This window comes from Zychaea mexicana (assembly GCF_025766255.1).
Source record: "Zychaea mexicana strain RSA 1403 chromosome Unknown BDB00scaffold_25, whole genome shotgun sequence".
NCBI classification, from domain to species: Eukaryota; Fungi; Mucoromycota; class Mucoromycetes; order Mucorales; family Lichtheimiaceae; genus Zychaea; species Zychaea mexicana.
Window position 1 is genome coordinate 409,245 of NW_026516688.1, and position 19,774 is coordinate 429,018.

A 19,774-nucleotide genomic window follows, 5' to 3' on the forward strand; every position below is an offset into this window, starting at 1 on the left:
CATATCAAGTAATAGTAATACTTTTAGAAACATTGGAAATGGAGAACTTTTTTTTTGTTGTTGTGGAAAATGAAATCCAGAAAAAAAGAGGGGGAAAACGACAAGATAGAGAGAATAATAGAAGAGAAAAAGGGTGGCAAAGATATACAACAACACGACAAGTAGATAGAAAGAGGTTAAGAAGAGGGTTTGTGTTTTTTTTAAAAGGTGTGTGTAAAAGAACAAGTACAGTAGGGTTAGAGCTAGTATGTGCTATGTGTGGTGTGTGTGTGTGCGATACTTTTGTTGATTTACTCTTCTTCAAGGATGGCATCTTCTTGCAAGGCTCCTCTGAGACGGCGCTCCTTTTCGTTTTCAAGCTGACCGTACAATAAGTACAGGGCACGCTCGTTTGCTTCACTGGGACCGGTGATGCTGAACATTCTTTCTCCACTCTCGTCATGCGGCAATTTAGCGATGGAGATCCGGGATCCAGAAAGTCGGCGGATTTCCGAAATCTTTGCGCCACCCTTGCCTAGAATTCCAATACGTTTCTGCGTGAGTCCTCCCTTCTTGCCTTCTCTCACTCCTACATACCCACTACAGCGTTATTGAATACACATACCAATGATACAGCCGACCATGTCGCTAGGGATGGAGATGTGTTGGGTGCGGACGTTAGGGTTGTTCAAAAAGTTTTGTTGCTGCGAAGAGATGGAGGTGCGACGGGGCTGCTGGTAATCGGAAAAGTCGGTACCATTGCCGGTGCGTGTGATGGAAGTACGACGGGATTGAGGTTGTTGCTGCTGCTGTTGCTGTTGCTGAGCAGTGTCGACCTTGGTGGGGTTGTACAAGATGGTGCCATAGGCACGCTCCTTGTCATCAATGAGACACTGACCAATCTCCAAGATAGCCAAGTTGACACCCTCCACAGTACCACGGACTTCAACAACACGTTCCGTGCTCTGGGGAAGCAACGTTTTAGAGGCAATCATGCGCACACCAGAGGTGTCTTGAATATGCTTGATCTTTGCACCCTGACGGCCGATAACGGTGCCCATCAAGTTGTGCGAGATCAAAAGACGGATTGTGGCCATCACGCCGCCGCTGCCATTGTTGCTGGACGACGGGGAGATGGGAGAGGTAGGGGGAGTGGCGGGCGAAATGGGGTTGTCGAGAAGTGTTTGGGCGATTAAAGAATAGGCCTGTCAAATGAGGGTTTTAGTTACGATTATAGCAATAGCACGTTTTTTAACCAGTCCGCAAATTTACCTTGGCAACACCTTCAAGTGAGCCGCTGACGGTCAGGACACGGTCATGGACTCCTTGGATCACTTTGGAAACACCAGCCTTGACGCCGGTGGAGTCTCTCAGCTCCGCCACATTTTTGCCAGCTATTTTTTGTTATTGTTAGAAATTATCAACCAGGCCATCAAGTTCATGTATCCCTCATATATCCCTCTTCTACCACTATCCCTTTCTCTCTTTCTTCCTCACACCCATACACTCTCTCATATGCTCTGTTCCTGTAATCGTTTGGTTTTGGGTGAGTTTAGTGTTTACCTTTGCCAATGATAACGCCAGCTTCTTTGGTCGATACTAAAGCACGTAAAGTGAGCTGGCCATCGTCTTGTTGAATTTCGTTATCAACGTTTTCAATTGTGTGATCATCAATATGTTCGATGCTTCCGTTAGAAGGTTGAGACATGATCTGTTTGATTTATAATTGAGAACCATTGTTTTCGTGTTTTTCTTAATAATCTCTCCAGTTTAATTTACTTACAGTAATTCAGTAGATGTTAGTAGTAAGGTCGGAATTGAGAAAGCAGTGGTAGACGATAGTGACTTTACGAAATTACACTATGTGTATGTTGAAAAGGAAGAGAGAGAGGAATAAAAGAGTGGTGTGTATATAAGGCTACAAAGAGGAACACGGAACTAGTGGAGGAGAGAGACGCGTAGAAAAAGGACGTGTGTGAGAGTGAGAGAGAGAGAGAGAGAGAGAATGTGACAGGTCGCTCAAGGAAGAGATGGACGAGAAGAGGTGAAAAAAAAATGTCAACGAGTTTGTCAAGTGAGAAAAGCTTCTTGAAACGACGCGAATCTTTTTCCCCCCCTCTCCAACGTGTTGCACCGTCACAAAAAAAAAAGTTTATGAAAGTTCGCACTACGTGACGACTCCGATCAACGGGACCGACCCTTCTTGTTTGCGTCAGAGACTTTCATGAGACAATCAATCACCTTGCTACTATCAGATGGAACGGCAGTAGTTGATCTTGTCGATCAAAACAAAAACAAAGATGTTATTTATGATTGAGATAACCTTCTATAACACATTTATAATCTCTGCTATCCTACTCTGGGCCTTAGATGGATGATGTACAGCAACAATAATTGTAACAGGACTCCTTCCTCCTTACCATGTTCCGCTTGCTACGTATAAAACCTCGGTTCCTAGTAGCTGGCATCAGTGCACATATTCGCTACTTGTGTGTTTATAGAGTAATAAGCTATCTATGGACATAATGAAGATGATGATCTACCTACTATTAAAGAAATGTTTGAGAAGAGTACCTCGTAGCATGTTCAGACAATTATGATAGCTCTAAAAAAAGGCCTTGGTAGTGCTGCTGTGCTCCATAAACAGACGCAACTCCAGGCACAAAAGCAGTAATACAGATTCGTAAGGGCTGCGCAAACATGCTAAAGATACCGCAGCAGCAACAGCGGGTAAATCTTTGAGGATTATAAATACCAGTCTGTTGCAGGGACGTTTGCCTGCTTTCACTAGATTTTTCATACATCCTTTTGTTATCCGCTCGCCACTTCTTCTACACAGTACGTATACAAAAGGGAATCCAACATGGTTTTGCTGACCAACCCTTTCATTATTTGCGGAGTAACTCAACAACAATTTTGATATCAAGTATATATTTTTTCAAAACCCTTCAGATATATAGAACATTCTTCTTTGTCTCACACCCCGTCTGATACATTCAAAATGGACGCTGACAAGAAGGACAACAACAATAACGATCAAAAGGACGGTAAACAAAAGAACAATCGTCCTAAACAACATCGTCGTCGACCTCAACAACAGCAACAGCTAGGCGATGGCCAGGATCGTCAACCTTCACAAAGCGGCAGCAAGGCTCCTGCTAAAAAGCAGCACCATAACCGCAAGCCGGCGAACAAAGCAAAGGGCAAAAAGGAATCAGAGCCAGCCTCTGCTTCTTTAAAGGAAAAGGAAAAGGATTCTGTTGCTAGTGACAATGACGATGATAGTGACGACGCGTCGTCTGAAGCCAGTGGCGATCTGTGCTTCATTTGTACCGAACCCATTGTCACCTATGCCGTTGGTAACTGCGATCACCGTACTTGCCACCTTTGCGCACTTCGATTACGAGCTTTATACAAGACGAAAAACTGTGCTTTGTGTAAGGTATGGGCGTTTGTATAATAGTGCTTTTCTTATGTGTGTGTGTATATTGATAGACTTGTTAAACTTTAAACAAATATATTTGATTGATATATCATTGTAGTCCGAACAAACGACTGTGATCCTTACCAAAGATTCCGAAAAGCCATTTGAAAGTTACAGCGATAAGGATGCTCCTCTTGTGGACAAGAAACTTGGCCTTCGTTTCGAGGACAAGCAGATTCAGCAGGACACAAAGTTGCTGTTGCAGTACAACTGCCCTGATCCAGATTGTGATGTAGCCTGCGATGGTGGATGGGGCGAGTTGAAACGGCACGTCAAGAAGGCCCATGACCGATTCTTGTGCGACTTGTGCACTCGACACAAAAAGATCTTTGCTCATGAACATACCCTGTATACTTATACACATTATCAGAAGCATTGCAAGTACGGCGACAAGTCCTTTAACCCCAACGATGATACAGGTTTTAAGGGCCATCCCGAGTGTCATTTCTGTCGTGTGAGCTTCTACGGTGACGACGAACTCTATGAACATTGTCGCGATAAGCACGAACAGTGCCATATCTGTGTTCGTCAAGGTATTCGTCATGAATACTATGATGACTATGATGCCTTGGTAAGGGTTAACGAGAGCTCTATGGTGTAGTAGTGGACTATAACTAAACCAAATTCTTCGGTTATTAGGAAAAACATTTCAAGAAGGAACACTTTCTGTGTGTCTATCGAGAATGTTTGGATCGCAAGTTTGTAGTTTTTGATACGGATATTGATCTGAAGGCGCACGAGGTACGACACAGGGTTATGGAGAAGGAGAAATTGCGCTTGGTTCCCATGGGAACGGCAACTGATGGGTGCGTTTTTTTTTGGATTGGGTTAAAAATTAGGTTGAGGAACATGGTGCATCCATGAACCGTCTTCCTCGCTCCAAGCAAGTTGAAGCACGTCGGGTGGATGTCGGTTTTGATTATGGAAGCTCAAGCTCAAGAGGCCATCAACACAACGAACGAAATAGAAGAAATAGACCACGTGGAGATGAGGATTTAGAGACACCACAACCAACAAGAGCCCAACCTTCATCGCGTGACAATGTTTTGAATGACGCCGATTTCCCTGGTATCAGCGGTCAGCCTCACACAAGTTCTCAGCCACAACAACATCAACAACAAACACGATCAAGTAGTAACACTACAAGCAATAGTAGTGGCAGCAAACGACAACAAAAATCGACATTTAAAAAGCCAGCAGGTTTTGGCGCACTGTCTGACAACTGGCCTACTTTAGGTCAAAGTTCTACCTCCAACAACACCCAACAACAACAATCTTCTTCATCTTCGACTTCTTCAGCGGCAGCAGCAGCAGCAGCACCGCCCGAAATTGTTTCTCGTCATGCAGCATTTATGGAGCGTGTCTTTGATATGTTCAAAAGCCATGACAAACTCGATCGATTCCGCGCACTGACCACCGCTTACCGAAACTCAAATATAGATGTGGATACCTATGTCAGCTCAGTGGTTGATTTGTGCGATTCCAACGCGGAACATGCGGGCAAGATCTTCAAGGGTGTAGAGGATTTGATGGATAACCAGGAGAAAAAATGGGAGGTCGTGCGTGCCTGGCGCAACAAACACACAGCGGTAAGTTGTTGTTAAAAATGGCACTTTCTGTAGAATGATAGCTCATGTGTATATGGCATTTATTAGATGGAGAATTTTCCAGTCTTGGATTCGCCTTCAATAGCAGCAGCACCTGCTGGTCACGGTACGTCCTCGCGTGTGCTCGTTATCAAGTCGCGCAACACCCGAGCTGGTGGTACCCGTTCGACAGGCAAGTCCAAGGCCGGTGTGTGGGACAGAGTAGCATCAGCCGCAAGTGGCGCATCAAGTGGCGTATCACCACGGTCATCTCCACACACCTCACGACCTAGCTCACCCGCACCGGCTTTATTCCCGACACCAAACATCACTGGCCCACGCACTGCATGGGCCGGCGGCCGTTCGACTAGCTCGGCTGCTGCCAAGAAGGGTGAGAGCTTCCCATCTCTGGGGGGATCGTCCAGCAAAGCAGCAGCAGCAGCAGCGACCCCGAAAAACCATTTCCCATCCTTGCCAACCGTATCCAAGCGACAACCCCTGGTCAGCATGCGTCGCAACGCTTCCAATCCGCGGTTGAACGCTTGGGGAGGAGAACGACCCTCTGAAGCAGAATCTCCAGCCGAAGCTCCAGATGAGCAGACGATGGCCAAGAAAAAGAAGGGAAAGAAGAACAAGCAAGTTTTGTTGCGCGTTGGATTGTAAAAAAATAGGAGGTGTACTCAAACGCAAGTTTTATACATACAAGTTCTATTTCTACACATACAATCCATTTCACTACACATAATCTATATATACTGTACACAACTGTTGTTTCTTTTGCATCTATCCTTCGACAACCCACCCACTAATACCATGTTGCCTCTTTCTATCTTATGCAGTATGTAGTTAATAGAATCAAGAGAGACATTTTGCTGTTGTAGATGTAGTAGGGAAAAAATGCAGTATTATCCTTTAGAGTAGAGCAACTGTTGAATCATTAAATTCGATTGTATCCCACCCGCGTTCCTGTCTAGCCTTTGTCCAAGATCCAATAAACATTGGCTTGAACAAAGAGTTGATCCCGCATCCGGTAATGTCGATCCATCTTAACTTTGGGAGCTGCTTGATAAGCTGTCCGACGCCTTCCTCGGTTGTCCTATTGAGAAAGGCCACCGAGACATAGACCAGTTCAGGGCATTTTTGTGCAATCACCGCAAGTGCGTCGTTGGTAACGTGCCAACATCGGACGAGATATAACAGCTGGAGGTTTGGGCAGGATTGTGCAATAGCAACGATGCTGGCGTCCGTAATATGATACAGCGAGTTGAGGCGTAGGTGTGTAAGGTTGGGCCAGCATTCCACGGCATTAATCAGCGCATCGTCCGTGATTTTCAAAGAAAACGAGAGATCCACGTGGCGTAAATGTGGATTGACCTTGGTGGCCAGGTGAGATAGGCCCGCCGGCGTGATACCACGCACCAAGGGTACCCATAATCCCTTGAGTTGTGTTATAGAAGAAGAAGATGATGATGATGATGGTGGTCCGTTTTTGCTGCAATATTCTAAAACTTGATCACCGAGTCGTTCACAACCGCCCACGTCGATATAGGCAATCGAAGATGCGCACCGGCCAAGAACGACGGCTATATCTTTAGGCGATACGCTACTGCCCAGCCACTCTGCCTCTTTTTGAGTCGTGTCGAGTTCTGGGTAATTGTCGTCGATATGTTCCAAGCCAGTACGATTGAAATCAATAGCTTCTACTCGAACGTAGCCGGGTGGTGCGCCGTGCTGCTTCCACACCTTACTGAATCGAGAAGACGGAGCAAGTTTCGGTGACGGCCGGAGAACGAGCGATTGGACGTATTGGCCCATGGTGAAGTCGGGATTCGCCATGGTACGGACGAGACAATCCCAGTGGTGCGGTGTGGAAACATAGAGATGGCGATAGAGTCGTGGCATGGCCTCGGCGTACCATGATTTGGACACTTGGGCGAGCTGTGTTAAATCAGATCGCGGTGTGTGATCGAGTATGGTCGATATCAGCTCTGGTGGCAGCGGTGGTACTTTTGTGTTGCTGGGTTTTTTGTCAGGGATCCAAAATATATGCATGAGAGACAGAGAGAGGGAAAAAGGCTGTAGGAAGAGGAGGGAGAGAGAGAAAAAAGAAGGAGAAGGTTATGTGCGAAAAATTAGAGTGCTAGGAAGGGTATAACCACGAATGAACAAAAATACAAAAGCAGCTAATGCAAGCGCCCCGAGAGACGCACCAACGCTTGGATCGTCGACCCGACGACCAAAAAAATCCATGCAACAGCGTCTTTTTTCTATTGTCCGATCGATAATCACTTGTTAGTACACCTCCTCCCTCCTTCTCTTTCGTCTTTCTTCCTTTTAACCTTCTCTACATTTGGTAACATGCTTTCGATACCTATCCTTGATCGACTGTCGTTTCGTGACTACCAAGGGTATGTCCACCGTGGTCCGTCTTTTCGCTGCATGCTACTACTACTACTACTACTACTACTACTACTACTACTGCAGGCACTCTGACACGAACAATTCTCTTTGTCTTCATTTAGGCTTATCCTCACTGTCCTGTTCTTTGCTTTTGAAAGTCTTGTGCGCGTAATCGTTACTATTCTTCCCAGCTTTGTAATTCAAGGTATCGATGCCTTTATTGCAACGTTAGTTCCAATGATTCCCCATTTAACATTTTTCAGAACATACAATGTTCAAGCTTTTGGTTGTTGTTGCTAATCACCTCAAACTATACCTTTTATATACAAATAAGCGTATTCCCATGGCTTTCCAAGAATGATGACCACCCTCATGTCAGTCCATTAGAGAAAGCTGAATCTTTCGACCATTTGATGCGAATTTGGTAAGTGTATGACCGAGACGGGAAAAGCTTCCCTTAAACCCCCAACGTCAAGCTTCTCGAGCCTTTTTTTCCAGTATACACACACACACACACTTCAGTCTTGAATTGCTCACGCTGTGTATAGGCAAAAATATGACTTTGAACAGCACGTGGTTCGAACAAAGGACGATTATCTTTTATGTGTACATCGGATACCAGCAGTAAAGCAGCAAACAACAACAAAGCAACGGACGTTGAAACCGTCAAAACAATCGTCGGACACGACATCGAAAATTCATGTGATAGACAATCTCGATAATTTCGACAAGCAATTCCCACCCGTACCCGACAATGCAACCTACAAGCCCGTTGTCTTGCTCTATCATGGCTTCCTGATGTCGTCCGAAGTGTGGGTGTGCAATGTAGACGAGCACCGAAACTTGCCACTGTTGTTGGCAGAAAAGGGCTATGACGTATGGCTAGGAAACGCACGTGGAAATAAGTACAGCCAGAACCATCTGTGGCGTAATCCACGGTACCACGAGTTTTGGGAGTTTTCTCTAAACGAATACGCTATATACGATCTTCCTAACGTAGTGGATGTAAGTCTTGGTCTCTTTAGTATCAGCGAGAATGTGCGTCCAAGAGGAAGGCAGCTGCTTGTTGTTTTGGTGGTACAGTAGGTGCTTCCTCCTCTCACGTGAGCTAATAATGACATGTCGATGATGTACTACCACAGTATATCCTAGATCATACAGGTGCTCCCAACTTGACGTACATTGGATTCTCGCAAGGCACTGCCCAAGCGTTTGCGGGTCTTTCCATCAACCCGGCTCTGAACCGCAAAATTAACCTGTTTATTGCCATGGCGCCTGCTACTACGCCCAAGGGGCTTCATCACCCGCTGATTGACGCATTCGTCAAGGCAACGCCTTCTGTCATTTACCTCTTGTTTGGCAGGAAAACGCCGCTAAAACTTGCATTGTTCTGGCAACGCATTATATCTCCGCCCATGTTTGTTAAAGTGATTGACGCCAGCGTCGGGTTCCTTTTCGGATGGACTGGACGAAACATGACTGCCGATCAAAAGCTGGTTAGCTATCAACATCTTTATAGTCTGACAAGTGTCAAGTCGCTCGTGGTAAATGCCTCTCTCTCTCTCTCTCTCTTTCCTATTTTTGTGCACTTCCGCAAGGCTGCGTTTTGTGTGTGTTAACTGTCTCGTGTATGTAGCACTGGTTCCAAATCATCCGTACAGGCCGATTCCAGATGTATGATGAGCTACCAAGCCGCCTTCCTTATCACACTTCCAACGCTGTTGCAGACCATCTTCCTCCACGATTCACTACCAAACAGATTACTACTCCTATCGCCATATTCTATGGCGGCTCTGATTCTCTAGTTCAGTTTGACGTGCTCTCTGCTGACCTGCCGTCACCACTTGCCTACGTAAAGGCGATCAAACGATGGGAGCATCTTGACTTTTTATGGGCAGAAAAGATCGAAGATATTGTGTTTCCTGATATTTTAAAACTGTTGCAACATTTCAATAGCCCAGCCAATAGCACTGTCACCCCTCGTCCTATTCCTCCACTCGATGCCAAAGTATTCGACTACAGCAACAGTACGAGTAGCAGCAGTAGAATTATTAGTGATGATGACGAGCTTAGCACAAGTGCAAGGAAGCTTGGAAATCAGGACTAGACAATATATAAAACTTGAAAGAGCGAATTGTCCTTTCTTCTTTGCTGTTTGGATTGTTAGATAATAGTTGTTATACTTTCGTGCGGGGTAGTAGTAAGTTTTTGTATATATAAAAGGCAGGGATTATCGAATGTAAAAGGTGACGGGGATAGAAGAGGGTAAGAAGAAAAAGAAAACTATACACTAGAAATATGAATTGCTGTTGTTTCGCTGATAGCCACCGTCTCCATACGGAGCTCTCGGCAGTGGCGGAGCAGGACCGGCTGCTTGATTGGGGCTGTAATGATGCTGTGCGGGGGTCATGGGAGTATGAGGTGTCGTATGGTAGCTGGAAGGTGTAGAAATGCTCCATTGAGGGGTCAAAGCTGGTGTTGGTGCTGATGGAGGAGCTGGAGAACGGTAGGATTGCATCTCAAAATAGCCCGACTGATGGTCGTTGGGATAGTGAGAATATGGATCCTGCTGATAAGCAGGCCTTCGCGGTGATGCCGGATAACCGTTGTGATATACAGGTGCCATCTCGCTCTTTGCATCTATGTACTGGTCGCTTAACGAAGGCGGTGCGGCAGCGGATCGCAAAGGTAGATTTTCGTCGTAAATGTCTTGATACTCGTCACCGCCTTTCTTTGCACTGTTGTTGTAGTTGTTCTTGCCATTTTTACTGCCACCATTCTTTTTGGCAAGTCGTCTTTCTTGGTCTCGCATCCGTTTTCGTCGTTGCTTTTCAAGTAGTTCAGCGATGCTATGTAAAGCGGTCAGCGTCAATTATCTTTTTCTTATATTCTTTTGTGCTAAGTCTAATTTGAAGAACAATTACCGCTTATCTATTTTATGACAGCAGTACTCCTTTAGATTGCCTTGGATCTGACAGAACACGGGAATATACAGAATAATGGCAGCAAGTAATTCCAACATGGACAAGATCCAAAGAATACATGTGAAGCTCATGGAGATCAATGCGACACGCTGCTGCCAGTTTTTACCATAGACTTCCCAGTCGGAACTGATTTGGAATCCACCTATTCGCATGTATTCGTGTCAATAAGAGCTAGAGGGTATTTATGCAAGCACAAAAGAATTCCTGTAATGTGGATCGGTCTGTAATACTTACCACCTTGGGCTGTCCAAGCTGAGCGCAACATGGCATAAAGTGTCACACCGGCAATGATCTGACGAGGACCTTGAGCAAACAAGAGCTTCTTCCAACCTTTATGCGATTAATTATATTTTTTGTTTTGGTTTAGTAAGAAAAAGTAAAAGCTTGAGACTAGCCAAGAGATGCTATACCTTTCAGAGTGTAGAAAACAAAAAACGCACATGTGTCGCTGGCCTTTCTGGAGTCGTTGATCTTGCGAAACAAGCAGAACTTTGCATAGTTCCGAACTGAATAATAACGATACGCCATGGTGTTGGTTGCTCCAAGCGAGATATCGCGCGTTGCTAGTACGGCCCGGCATTTGTACACGTCCCAAGCGAGTAGCAGGAAAGAAAGAATGATACATGCGACGAAAATCCATTTACTAATGTAGAATGGGATCTTTGGCTCTTCTGCTAACGACCATGTCTATTATATAGAGTATGAGCGCTTCATCAATCAAGGTGTTTGCTGATGGTGCGTGGTAGATTGTTGTGGTGGTATAGAAATATATAAAAACGTACGTCGGAGAGTAAGAGACCTGCAGTCCATAAATCGGCAAAGTAGGCGAGAGCGGACAATATGATCGCGCAGTATAGTAACAGGTATCTGTTTGATTGTATATATGCGTTAGGGTACAATTTCGATTGTAATCATAGTAGCAACAGCAGCGGTAGTACTAGTAGGAGTGGCGATGGTACCTTAAGCCTACATAGCATGAGTGCTTGCGGAATTCTTCCACGTCGATATAGTCCCACTTGTGATCGGGGACAAGTTCACGCTTCCATTTTGGACCTGATTGTGATTTTATAAAGTCGTTTGTTCGTTCCTGGATCAAACGACTAGCACGTTTGGCCGCATGGCCAGCCATGGGATCAAGTCAAAAAAAATTGAGTAAAAGATAGAAAGGGAGTGGGAGGGGAAAGCCAAGTAAAGAAGTCGATAGAAATCGACACTAATTAACAAGAATCAGGGAAGGAGAGGGTTGGAGGGAAGGGAAAAAAAGAGAGTGGGAGAAAGAAAAGAGAGGGGACTCTTTTGTTGTCGTCAATAGCAGGGTCAATATTCTGCTGTGCTACGCTGTGCAACATGGACAGTGGAGAGAAAGGCCCTTATGGTACGACATGTGTATTTGTGCTACATACGCACACAGTGAGAGTAAATGGAAAAAGGGCATTTTAGATGTTATATTGGCGCATTAAGCTTTTTAGGTTCATTTGTCTCCTTCTCTCCCAATGATCATTGCTGCTCGTTATCGTAACATTAAAAGGCTATTAAATTGAATAGAAAAAGGGAGAGGTAAGGGCGATTACTGATAGACAGCATGCTGCTTTTCACTTGCGATACTATGGTTACTCCAACAGCAGTAGGAGAACAGCTAACATGACTCGCGATCTAATTTGTAACGAGAGCACGCTGTTTTGCAACCTTCCATTTCATTCACCAGATGTTATTTTTATCGATTTTCGCATTTTCACGGAAGAATAATGAATTAATGAATGTCCGGGTCTGTGCCTCCTTGCACCCGTCGTCATCATCATCATGGCCAGTAGTAAGTGTGGCGTGAGTATAATAGCAGCATGTAAAAGGTATTGAGGAAATATCATATAAGATCATTAATTGTCCCGGCCCTTGCTTAATTCAGCAGAAATTTGCAAGCTAACTAGAAATGCTACCGTTTTTCTCTGCTAGCTTATTACTGTTGGAGCGCCACTTTATGTTTTAATCCAGAACCGTAAACGTCAACGACGCATGGCTGACTTTGATTCAAACACGGGCAAGAACCAAAAAAAAAGGTGGTGCGGGGACCTATTAACAGCAACAGCTTAATGGTGGTAAATGTTTTCACCGGCTCTTCTTTCTCTCGTTAATCGCAGCACATCCAAGATGGATAAAAAAAACAAATTTAAAATAGCCTAATATGGCGAGACATATAACGCACACCGCATGCGCGGCTTTTAATGGCTTTTTCCGCCGAGTATATAAATAAGCCCAGTTTGTTGTCGTGCAAAGAAGATACTTCAACTATGTGCATTCATCTGTAGCTACTGTGTGCACACGCATCCACGCGACTCAGCCCCAATAAGACGACACCGGGTGAATAACAGTATATTTATAGTCAGAGTGGACGGAGAGACACAGAGAGAGCAGCGCGTGCCAGCATTAAACTTTATTTCTCCCTTGTCGCCGGTAGAATGCACACTGCAATAGTGCCATGAGCTGTGGGTTGAGTTGAAAGCAGACACAGCAGTCCAGAGATCAGAAGAGAAGAGGCTGGACCTGATCTAAAGTGAGGCTGGTGGTGGTGGCGTCGCAAACCAAACCAAATGGAGGATAATAGGCTTTTCGGGTCTGAGATGCAATGCCTTACTGCTGCTGCTCCCACGCCCGCTCTTCCTCTCTCTCGTTTTCATATGCTATTCTACTACTAGTGGTAGCACTTTTACTTTTCCTTTCCATAAGAACATTGACATGTCTGATTTTTTCGACAAAATCGGGAGGCGTTGGTCTAAAGCGCCTTCACCTACACCACCACGGCCACCTGAAGACTCGCTTGCTCGACCTGGTTCACCTACACGATCGCAATCCTCGGCTTCGTCATCCGGCAGTACTGGTATTAACAATACGATCGCAGCAACGACTCGAGGTATAGGTGGTAACGACCACTTGTCGACAGGTATTTTTTTCACTTACAAAAACACGGAACAATTCATTTTCAGTTCTGAAACAATATTGTTCGGGTACCTGGTTACTGAATTGAAAAGCATCTCAAAGCTCGCGGATCTATCGATATGCCAAGGCGAGCTTCTCATGATGTTCGATCGTCATTAGACGGTGTACCTCCTGGCTTTGGACGTGAGGCTATGCCTCCACCTGAGCAAGTCAATGATATGTTTGAACAAATGCTGGTAGGAAAAAGGGAGTGTCAGCTTCCTGGTGTTTTTTTTTTGAAACAAAGGAGACCGACACAGCATAAGAAAAGTATCTTTCTACGTTATATGTTTACTTGACCAGTTTTATTTTTCTTGCGGCTGATAGGGACGACGAGGTATCCGTGACGAACAATATAAAGCTGTCATGCTTGCGTGGGACGTTGAAAAGAAATGGTTGATGCTGGTACAGGATCGACAAGCTGAACAGCTTGCTTCGGGGCGAAAGGGTGCGTTGGATATTGATGATCCTGACGCGCCAGCGCCTCTTATCAATATCTTGGCAGAAAAGGCAGGTGAAATGTGGACAGCAACATGGGATGCAGGTGCTCGAAAACTCGACAAGCACGCACAACGTATGCAGCAAACCCCACATCGACACGCGCCATCTATCTCAATCAGTCCGTCAACAAGCACAGGCACAGCGTCGACCACTACTGGTGGCGCTGGTACTGGTGGAGCTGCAGGTGGCGGTGTGGTTCCGCCTGCAGGAATCAATGTGACAACAGCGCCCGAGCAGGATCGTTATGCACCTGAATTTTTCATTCGGAAATTCATGGAGGCCGATTTGCGGGCAGTGACACCAACGCTGGTGGGACATCTCGAGGTGAACTTGAGAACAAGACCTTTAGAGTATGTTGTTGTGCCGATGGTGGCGATTGTGCAAACTGGATATCGACTACAATTACTATCATATGATGTCACTAAAAACTTAACACCATGGCAAATAGCTGGGTCATCAAATTCATTGATTTGAAGGGCGTTTATGTACTATGTAACGGCTTAAATTTCGTAAACCGTAAACCAGAAAGGTAAAGGATAATCAGTCCTGACTCTAAACCAGACATTGAAAAAAAGACGGGAAGGCAGAGAGCTAATAAACTGAAATCACGGTGTAGAAAGGACAAAGTTTTGGAGCTCGAAATTGAGATTGTCAAGTGTGTCAAAGTCCTTATTAACACGAGAGTAAGTATCTTGATAAGATGCGGACCCTGCTTATTAAACAATCTCTTTGCTTTAAGGTGATTAATGAATCTACTCTTTTTAAATACGTGTAATAGTGGGGTGTCCGAGAAGCTATTGCCAATCCCAACTACATTGAGTCGCTCGTATTTTCTGCTGTCTGTCCCCATTGGCAAACACGCAAACTCGTTTGCGATATGCTGTTTTTCTTTTGCCATTGTGAAGTACCCATCGGTCACAAGCATGTTTTGCAAGGCTTTGAAGCACTGCAAAAGCATAATGAGGATATGGGACCTTTCAACGCATGGATCAAGCAGCTGGACCAAACAGTGGATGGCCGTGGTCGCATGGGCTCACTCGTTGGAGCAAGCGATGACTTGAAGCGTATGGGCTTGTATAGCGCTCCCGATAATCATTTGATGGAATATGTGGTAAGCTCGGAGGCAGTTTGTATAGGACGAGCGCCAGTTCATCATGGGGGGGGACACTATAAGCATTTTCGAAATAACGATTATAATGACTGCCGTGTAGCTTTCCAATATGATGCTGATTAATGTCATAACCAAAGTACCCAGCGATGTACACGAACGTATACATCTTCGCAACCAATTCAATGCTGCTGGTCTACTGCGTGTGCTTCCTAAACTGGAGCGACTTGATTATCGGCTGTTGAATATTCAAATTGATGCGTACAAAATTGCTGCTGAAAATGACCTGGAAGATGCATTCGGTGACGAGCTGTCGGTATATTCAGATGTGTCTCAGCCCAACGAATTGTTCGATATGGTTTTGGATAGCATTGCGGATGCACCGCGCGCACAGGATAACCTGGTATCGACATTACGGAGCATGCTGTTGATTAAGGGCGATCCAGAAAACAAGTAAGCGAAATCTGTTGCTTTTCTTAATACTTTAGATCGCGACACATTCTTGGACTGAAACCCTCTACTTTGATTCTTGTGGAAAATCAGGACACACTACCATCGCATGATCAGTGAGCTTGTGAGCCAAGTTGTCATGGATAGACGCGGGAGCGTTACTGCCTCTGACTTTACATCTACATATGGTGTATCAGTCGGCAATTTGATCGAAAAGTTCAGTGAATTGGATCGATTCCATCAACTCGAGGAAGAAGCGACAGAGAACCGCGAACAGCTGATTCGACTCTCGGCAGAAAACAAAGAGCTCAAGTTAGAGTTGGAGCATTGGCGAAATCAAGCGGGACAGCCAGCATCAACCAAACCTTCTTCGGATGTCGGTTTAAGCAGATCGTCTCGTCGTTAGTGCTCTCTTTCTAACTAATCCTCTAGTCCACGTAGAAACCCTACGGGATCTCACACAATGTTCTGTTTTGTTTTTGCGTTGAAAAATATAGGATCGATGGCAAACACATACAAAATGGAGGTTGTGGCGCTACGTGCCCTTCTCAAGACGTCTAGAAGCACAATTGAGATGTTGCAAGAGCAACTGAAACAAAAGGATGACAATGCCGAGGCAGCTGCTGGAGGTCAGCCTCAATCATCTGGCCTGGTGTTAGGTGGAAATTGGAAGACAACTGCTGGATCTCGACCTGCTCCTGGATATGGTGTTATGATGGTATGTAAACATGTGTCTCTTGTAGATTTTTCAATCGTGTATGACCTGTTAGTAAATAAGTAACACAATGACCTTATAGCCACCATCCGCGAATCAAAACATGCCTCCAGGTGGTATGATACCCGGTGAGCCAGGAGGATTTATTATTCCTGGAACGATGATGCCAGATAGTGGTGCTGGTGGTGAGCCTACTGGTATCGAGCTTACAGACCCCGCTGAACCTACAGGTATTTGAAACGTAGTATCGAGGAGTAAAGCACTGGCTTTATATATTTACTCATACATCCCATCGACCATTAGCACCCGATTCCCCAATTCCATCGCAACAGCAAGGATCGGACGAACAACAGGATGAACAAAAAGTGGATGATATGAAAGGTAAAAGCATAGAGATCAGCTCAGCAATGTTTACGCTTCAACTATTGTAGATGTTTACAAACTTTCTCTTAGATGGCACACCGTTATCGACAGAAGATACAACGTCAGGTATATAAGTTCTCGAAAAAAATCCGAATGTGCAAACCTGCAAAACTAAAGCACATTCTCTGTAGACGATGTCGAAGCAGATACTGCCGCTCCTCCGCCACCTCCACCACCTCCACCTCCACCCCCAGGATCAACTTCTGGTAAGTGAATAAACATGATACACAATCGTTTACATGCTTGTTCACATCCTCAAAACGAAATAGATGTACCACCCCCGCCGCCTCCCCCGCCGCCTCCACCTCCGCCACCAGGATCAACTGGTAAGTCTGTAACAAATGCGTTTTCACTTTTGGCTTAGTCGCTAACAGTTTTTGTCATTGTTAGGAGCACCTCCTCCACCTCCGCCCCCGCCTCCACCGCCCCCTCCGCCTGGTTCAGCTGGTATGTATATAGCGATGCTGTTATTAAACTGGATAATAACTTTGCAAGTGTTCTGCAGGTATTCCTCCTCCACCTCCTCCACCGCCACCTCCAGGTAACTATAATAATCCAGAGAAAGAAAAGATAGAAAAATACATATAATATTACCCCCTTGGCATTAATCTATTCCGTGCTGTATTGTATTAGGCGGTGCTCCTCCTCCACCTCCTCCACCTCCTCCCCCAGGTAAGTTGTACTTCTTTCCTTGTGTCGGCTATTTATATATACAGTGTTAGATACTAAGTATAAAATGACATTCAGGTGGTGTTCCTCCACCTCCACCTCCCCCGCCGCCAGGTAAATATATTGATAAAGTTGGATAGCAATCAAGATACTAATCTTCCACCTATTACTTTAGGAGGACCTGGTGCACCACCGCCACCTCCACCACCTCCAGGTAATTTCGGATAGAAATAGAGAACGAAAGCGTATGTTTCCCTGACACACAAAAACAACTTGTCTATCGTGTATTTCCAGGAGCAAGAGGACCAAACGCTCCTGTTGCACCTCTGGCTGGCCCTGTCCGTAAAGAACTGAGACACTATCCTCAAGTCAAGCTCAAGAATTTACAGTGGCAAAAACTGGACCATCGTGGAGTTGACAAGACGATTTGGGTGCTTGAAGGTGTCAACGAAGACGAGCTGGAAGATGTTCTCAGCGAAACAGGTGTTTTTGCCAAGATCGAAGACCTTTTCCCAGCCAAGATTAATTTGTTCTTTGAGAAACGCATGAAGGCCAAACTTGAAGAACGCAAGGATGCTATCAAGTTCTTGACAAAAGAAAAGAGTCATAGTATCAGTAAGTTGACCCCCTCTTGTTATCTTCTTTGCCTCGATTATCGACTGGCATATTCAAGATAGAGAGATAAAACATGATGCTAACGACCTTTATAAACTTGTTAATGTAGATCTTGCAATTCTTTCCAAGATTAAACACATGACTTATAAAGAAGTGCGAAGGCAGATTCTGTTTATGGATGATGAGCTTTGTACAGAAATATTTGTGAGCAATTTAATCCAATATACCCCTAGCAAGGACGACGACCTCAAAAAGATGGAAAAGTACCTTGATGCTTCGGATGAAGAACGTGAAGAGCTTGATTATCCTGAACAATTCACGGTTGAGGTAAAGACTTAATATTGTATCGCAGTTCGAATCTCTTACCGCGCTGCTAAAACATCGTCTTTTCCTTTTGTGTATATATAGATGATGACTATTTATCGCTATGAAGCACGTCTAAAATTCATGCTATTCCGTATCCAGTTCGGGGATAAGTACGAGCAGTTATTAAAGGTAAGCAAACAGATTAACCCAGTTTTTCTGTATGATTACTAGTTCTCAATGTTTTTCTTTTGAAATGTTCACTTAGAATATGACGCTTGTACTCGAAGTATCGGAAAGGCTTCGATCTTCTGAATCGATCAAAGAACTACTAGGAGTATGTTCTTACATATACACACTTTGAAACATTTTTATTTTTTGCTGACTGAAATATCATGATGGTGATTGTTAGTTGATTTTGCTTATTGGTAACTACATGAACGCAACCAGTTTACAAGGTGGCGCATTTGGCATGCGCATCTCTAGTATCAATAAGGTAATTACGAGTTTTATTTGTTTATCACAATAGAATAAAACTTTACTAACTTTTTTACTCCACAGCTGGCGGATACCAAGGCATCGAACGTTTCTTCTTTGACATTACTGCATGTGTTGACAGGTGTCACAAGACGACAGTTTCCCCACTTGACCGAATTTCTACATGAACTGAAGGATGTGGGCCAAGTCGCGCGCAGTAAGTGATCTTGCCTTCTTGTCAGAGATAATAAATAGATAATATTTATCTTTGGATTATTCACCACAAGGGTATACCTTTATTCAATATAGTCATGGCTAGTATCAATGATATGGTACAGCAATATACCGATATACGTCAGGGCTTAAAGCAACTCGATTTAGAACTTGGCACACAATGGCAGCCTGAAGATGTTGAGCTGGAAGAAGGCGATCGATTTGCAGAAGTCATGACCGAGTACCGGGATAAGGCTGCCAACAAGTTTGAAGATTTGCAAACAGTGTATATCAATATGGATGCCAAATGGAAAGATGTCATGGTGTATTATGGTGAAAATCCCAAGGTGATGCGTCCTGACGATTTCTTTGGTACGTTTGCCAGATTTGCTAGCAACTGGAAAGATGCAGCTCTGGCAGAAGAAAAGCATACGCAAAAGATAGAACGTGAAGAGCGTCGCCGTAAAGAGGAAGAGCTGCGAAAAGAACGCTTACGTGCCAAACGTGCAAAGGAAGCTGAAAAGAATGCTGCCAAGGATGATCAAAACGGTGTCGAAAACGTTGATCTTAGCGAAGGTAATGGGAGTCAACTGTTTTTTTTGCGTGTGTGTTTTGGGGAGGGTAATATATATTTACTTATGCGTCTTTTTGAATTGTTTAGAAGCAACTACTGGTACCGAGGATGATCGACGCATGATGGACAACTTACTCGCCAAGCTGCGTGCTGGAGATGCAGAAGCAGCACCACGAGCAAGAAGAAAGCGACGTCAGCGACAACATCACCAATCTGAAGAGGAAGAGCAAACTGAGTCTCCAGAACAAGGAGAGGATGATGATCATATGTTGGCTGAGAATCTGCTGAAAAGCTTACAGTCTGACTAAATGCACATAAAATTA

At 44.6% G+C, this 19,774-nt stretch overlaps 6 protein-coding genes across 6 annotated transcripts; 3 read left to right on the forward strand and 3 right to left on the reverse strand.

Moving 5' to 3' along the window:
- Positions 1-2: 2 nt before the first annotated feature.
- Positions 3-2,058, reverse strand: BDB00DRAFT_817290 (cytoplasmic protein). Its single transcript, XM_053123060.1, has 5 exons — positions 1,763-2,058; positions 1,543-1,690; positions 1,252-1,373; positions 605-1,184; positions 3-514 (listed from the first exon to the last, which is right to left on the reverse strand). The coding sequence occupies exons 2-5, from the start codon at positions 1,685-1,687 to the stop codon at positions 291-293; spliced, it is 1,071 nt and encodes a 356-aa protein (XP_052981110.1). The 5' UTR covers positions 1,688-1,690; positions 1,763-2,058; the 3' UTR covers positions 3-290.
- Positions 2,059-2,980: 922 nt separating this feature from the next.
- BDB00DRAFT_882690 (uncharacterized protein) lies at positions 2,981-5,712 on the forward strand (the record flags this gene model as incomplete). The annotated part of the gene is made up of 5 exons (XM_053128171.1): positions 2,981-3,421; positions 3,522-4,034; positions 4,103-4,204; positions 4,303-5,052; positions 5,119-5,712. The coding sequence occupies 5 exons, from the start codon at positions 2,981-2,983 to the stop codon at positions 5,710-5,712; spliced, it is 2,400 nt and encodes a 799-aa protein (XP_052981111.1).
- Positions 5,713-5,961: 249 nt separating this feature from the next.
- On the reverse strand, positions 5,962-7,101 carry BDB00DRAFT_786945 (uncharacterized protein; the record flags this gene model as incomplete). Its single annotated transcript, XM_053120655.1, has 1 exon — positions 5,962-7,101. The coding sequence occupies one exon, from the start codon at positions 7,099-7,101 to the stop codon at positions 5,962-5,964; it is 1,140 nt and encodes a 379-aa protein (XP_052981112.1).
- A 548-nt stretch (positions 7,102-7,649) lies between these two features.
- Positions 7,650-9,648, forward strand: BDB00DRAFT_293394 (Alpha/Beta hydrolase protein). Its single transcript, XM_053116817.1, has 4 exons — positions 7,650-7,873; positions 7,998-8,454; positions 8,592-8,993; positions 9,086-9,648. Exons 1-4 carry the CDS (start codon positions 7,863-7,865, stop codon positions 9,554-9,556), a joined length of 1,341 nt encoding a protein of 446 aa, XP_052981113.1. The 5' UTR covers positions 7,650-7,862; the 3' UTR covers positions 9,557-9,648.
- Positions 9,649-9,739: 91 nt separating this feature from the next.
- BDB00DRAFT_786947 (uncharacterized protein) lies at positions 9,740-11,562 on the reverse strand (the record flags this gene model as incomplete). Its single annotated transcript, XM_053120656.1, has 6 exons — positions 9,740-10,298; positions 10,374-10,575; positions 10,668-10,763; positions 10,844-11,120; positions 11,216-11,300; positions 11,393-11,562. 6 exons carry the CDS (start codon positions 11,560-11,562, stop codon positions 9,740-9,742), a joined length of 1,389 nt encoding a protein of 462 aa, XP_052981114.1.
- Positions 11,563-13,555: 1,993 nt separating this feature from the next.
- Positions 13,556-19,759, forward strand: BDB00DRAFT_761240 (uncharacterized protein; the record flags this gene model as incomplete). The annotated part of the gene is made up of 21 exons (XM_053119252.1): positions 13,556-13,600; positions 13,731-14,254; positions 14,353-14,433; positions 14,521-14,587; positions 14,683-15,030; positions 15,236-15,465; positions 15,556-15,842; positions 15,960-16,180; positions 16,260-16,350; positions 16,870-16,926; positions 16,991-17,038; positions 17,234-17,272; positions 17,348-17,383; positions 17,448-17,483; positions 17,564-17,884; positions 17,994-18,211; positions 18,350-18,379; positions 18,600-18,683; positions 18,749-18,881; positions 18,974-19,462; positions 19,542-19,759. 21 exons carry the CDS (start codon positions 13,556-13,558, stop codon positions 19,757-19,759), a joined length of 3,603 nt encoding a protein of 1,200 aa, XP_052981115.1.
- Positions 19,760-19,774: the final 15 nt, after the last annotated feature.

What these genes read in the sequence shown, in the direction of transcription:
- BDB00DRAFT_817290 (XM_053123060.1), bottom strand. Translation starts at nt 1,687, where the DNA reads ATGTCTCAACCTTCTAACGGAAGCATCGAACATATTGATGATCACACA. An exon ending in TGGCGTTATCATTGGCAAAG is followed by an intron (nt 1,374 to 1,542) that starts GTAAACACTAAA and finishes AACAAAAAATAG; the next exon opens with CTGGCAAAAATGTGGCGGAG. An exon ending in CACTTGAAGGTGTTGCCAAG is followed by an intron (nt 1,185 to 1,251) that starts GTAAATTTGCGG and finishes CTCATTTGACAG; the next exon opens with GCCTATTCTTTAATCGCCCA.
- BDB00DRAFT_293394 (XM_053116817.1), top strand. An exon ending in ATCTTCCTAACGTAGTGGAT is followed by an intron (nt 8,455 to 8,591) that starts GTAAGTCTTGGT and finishes GTACTACCACAG; the next exon opens with TATATCCTAGATCATACAGG. An exon ending in CAAGTGTCAAGTCGCTCGTG is followed by an intron (nt 8,994 to 9,085) that starts GTAAATGCCTCT and finishes TCGTGTATGTAG; the next exon opens with CACTGGTTCCAAATCATCCG.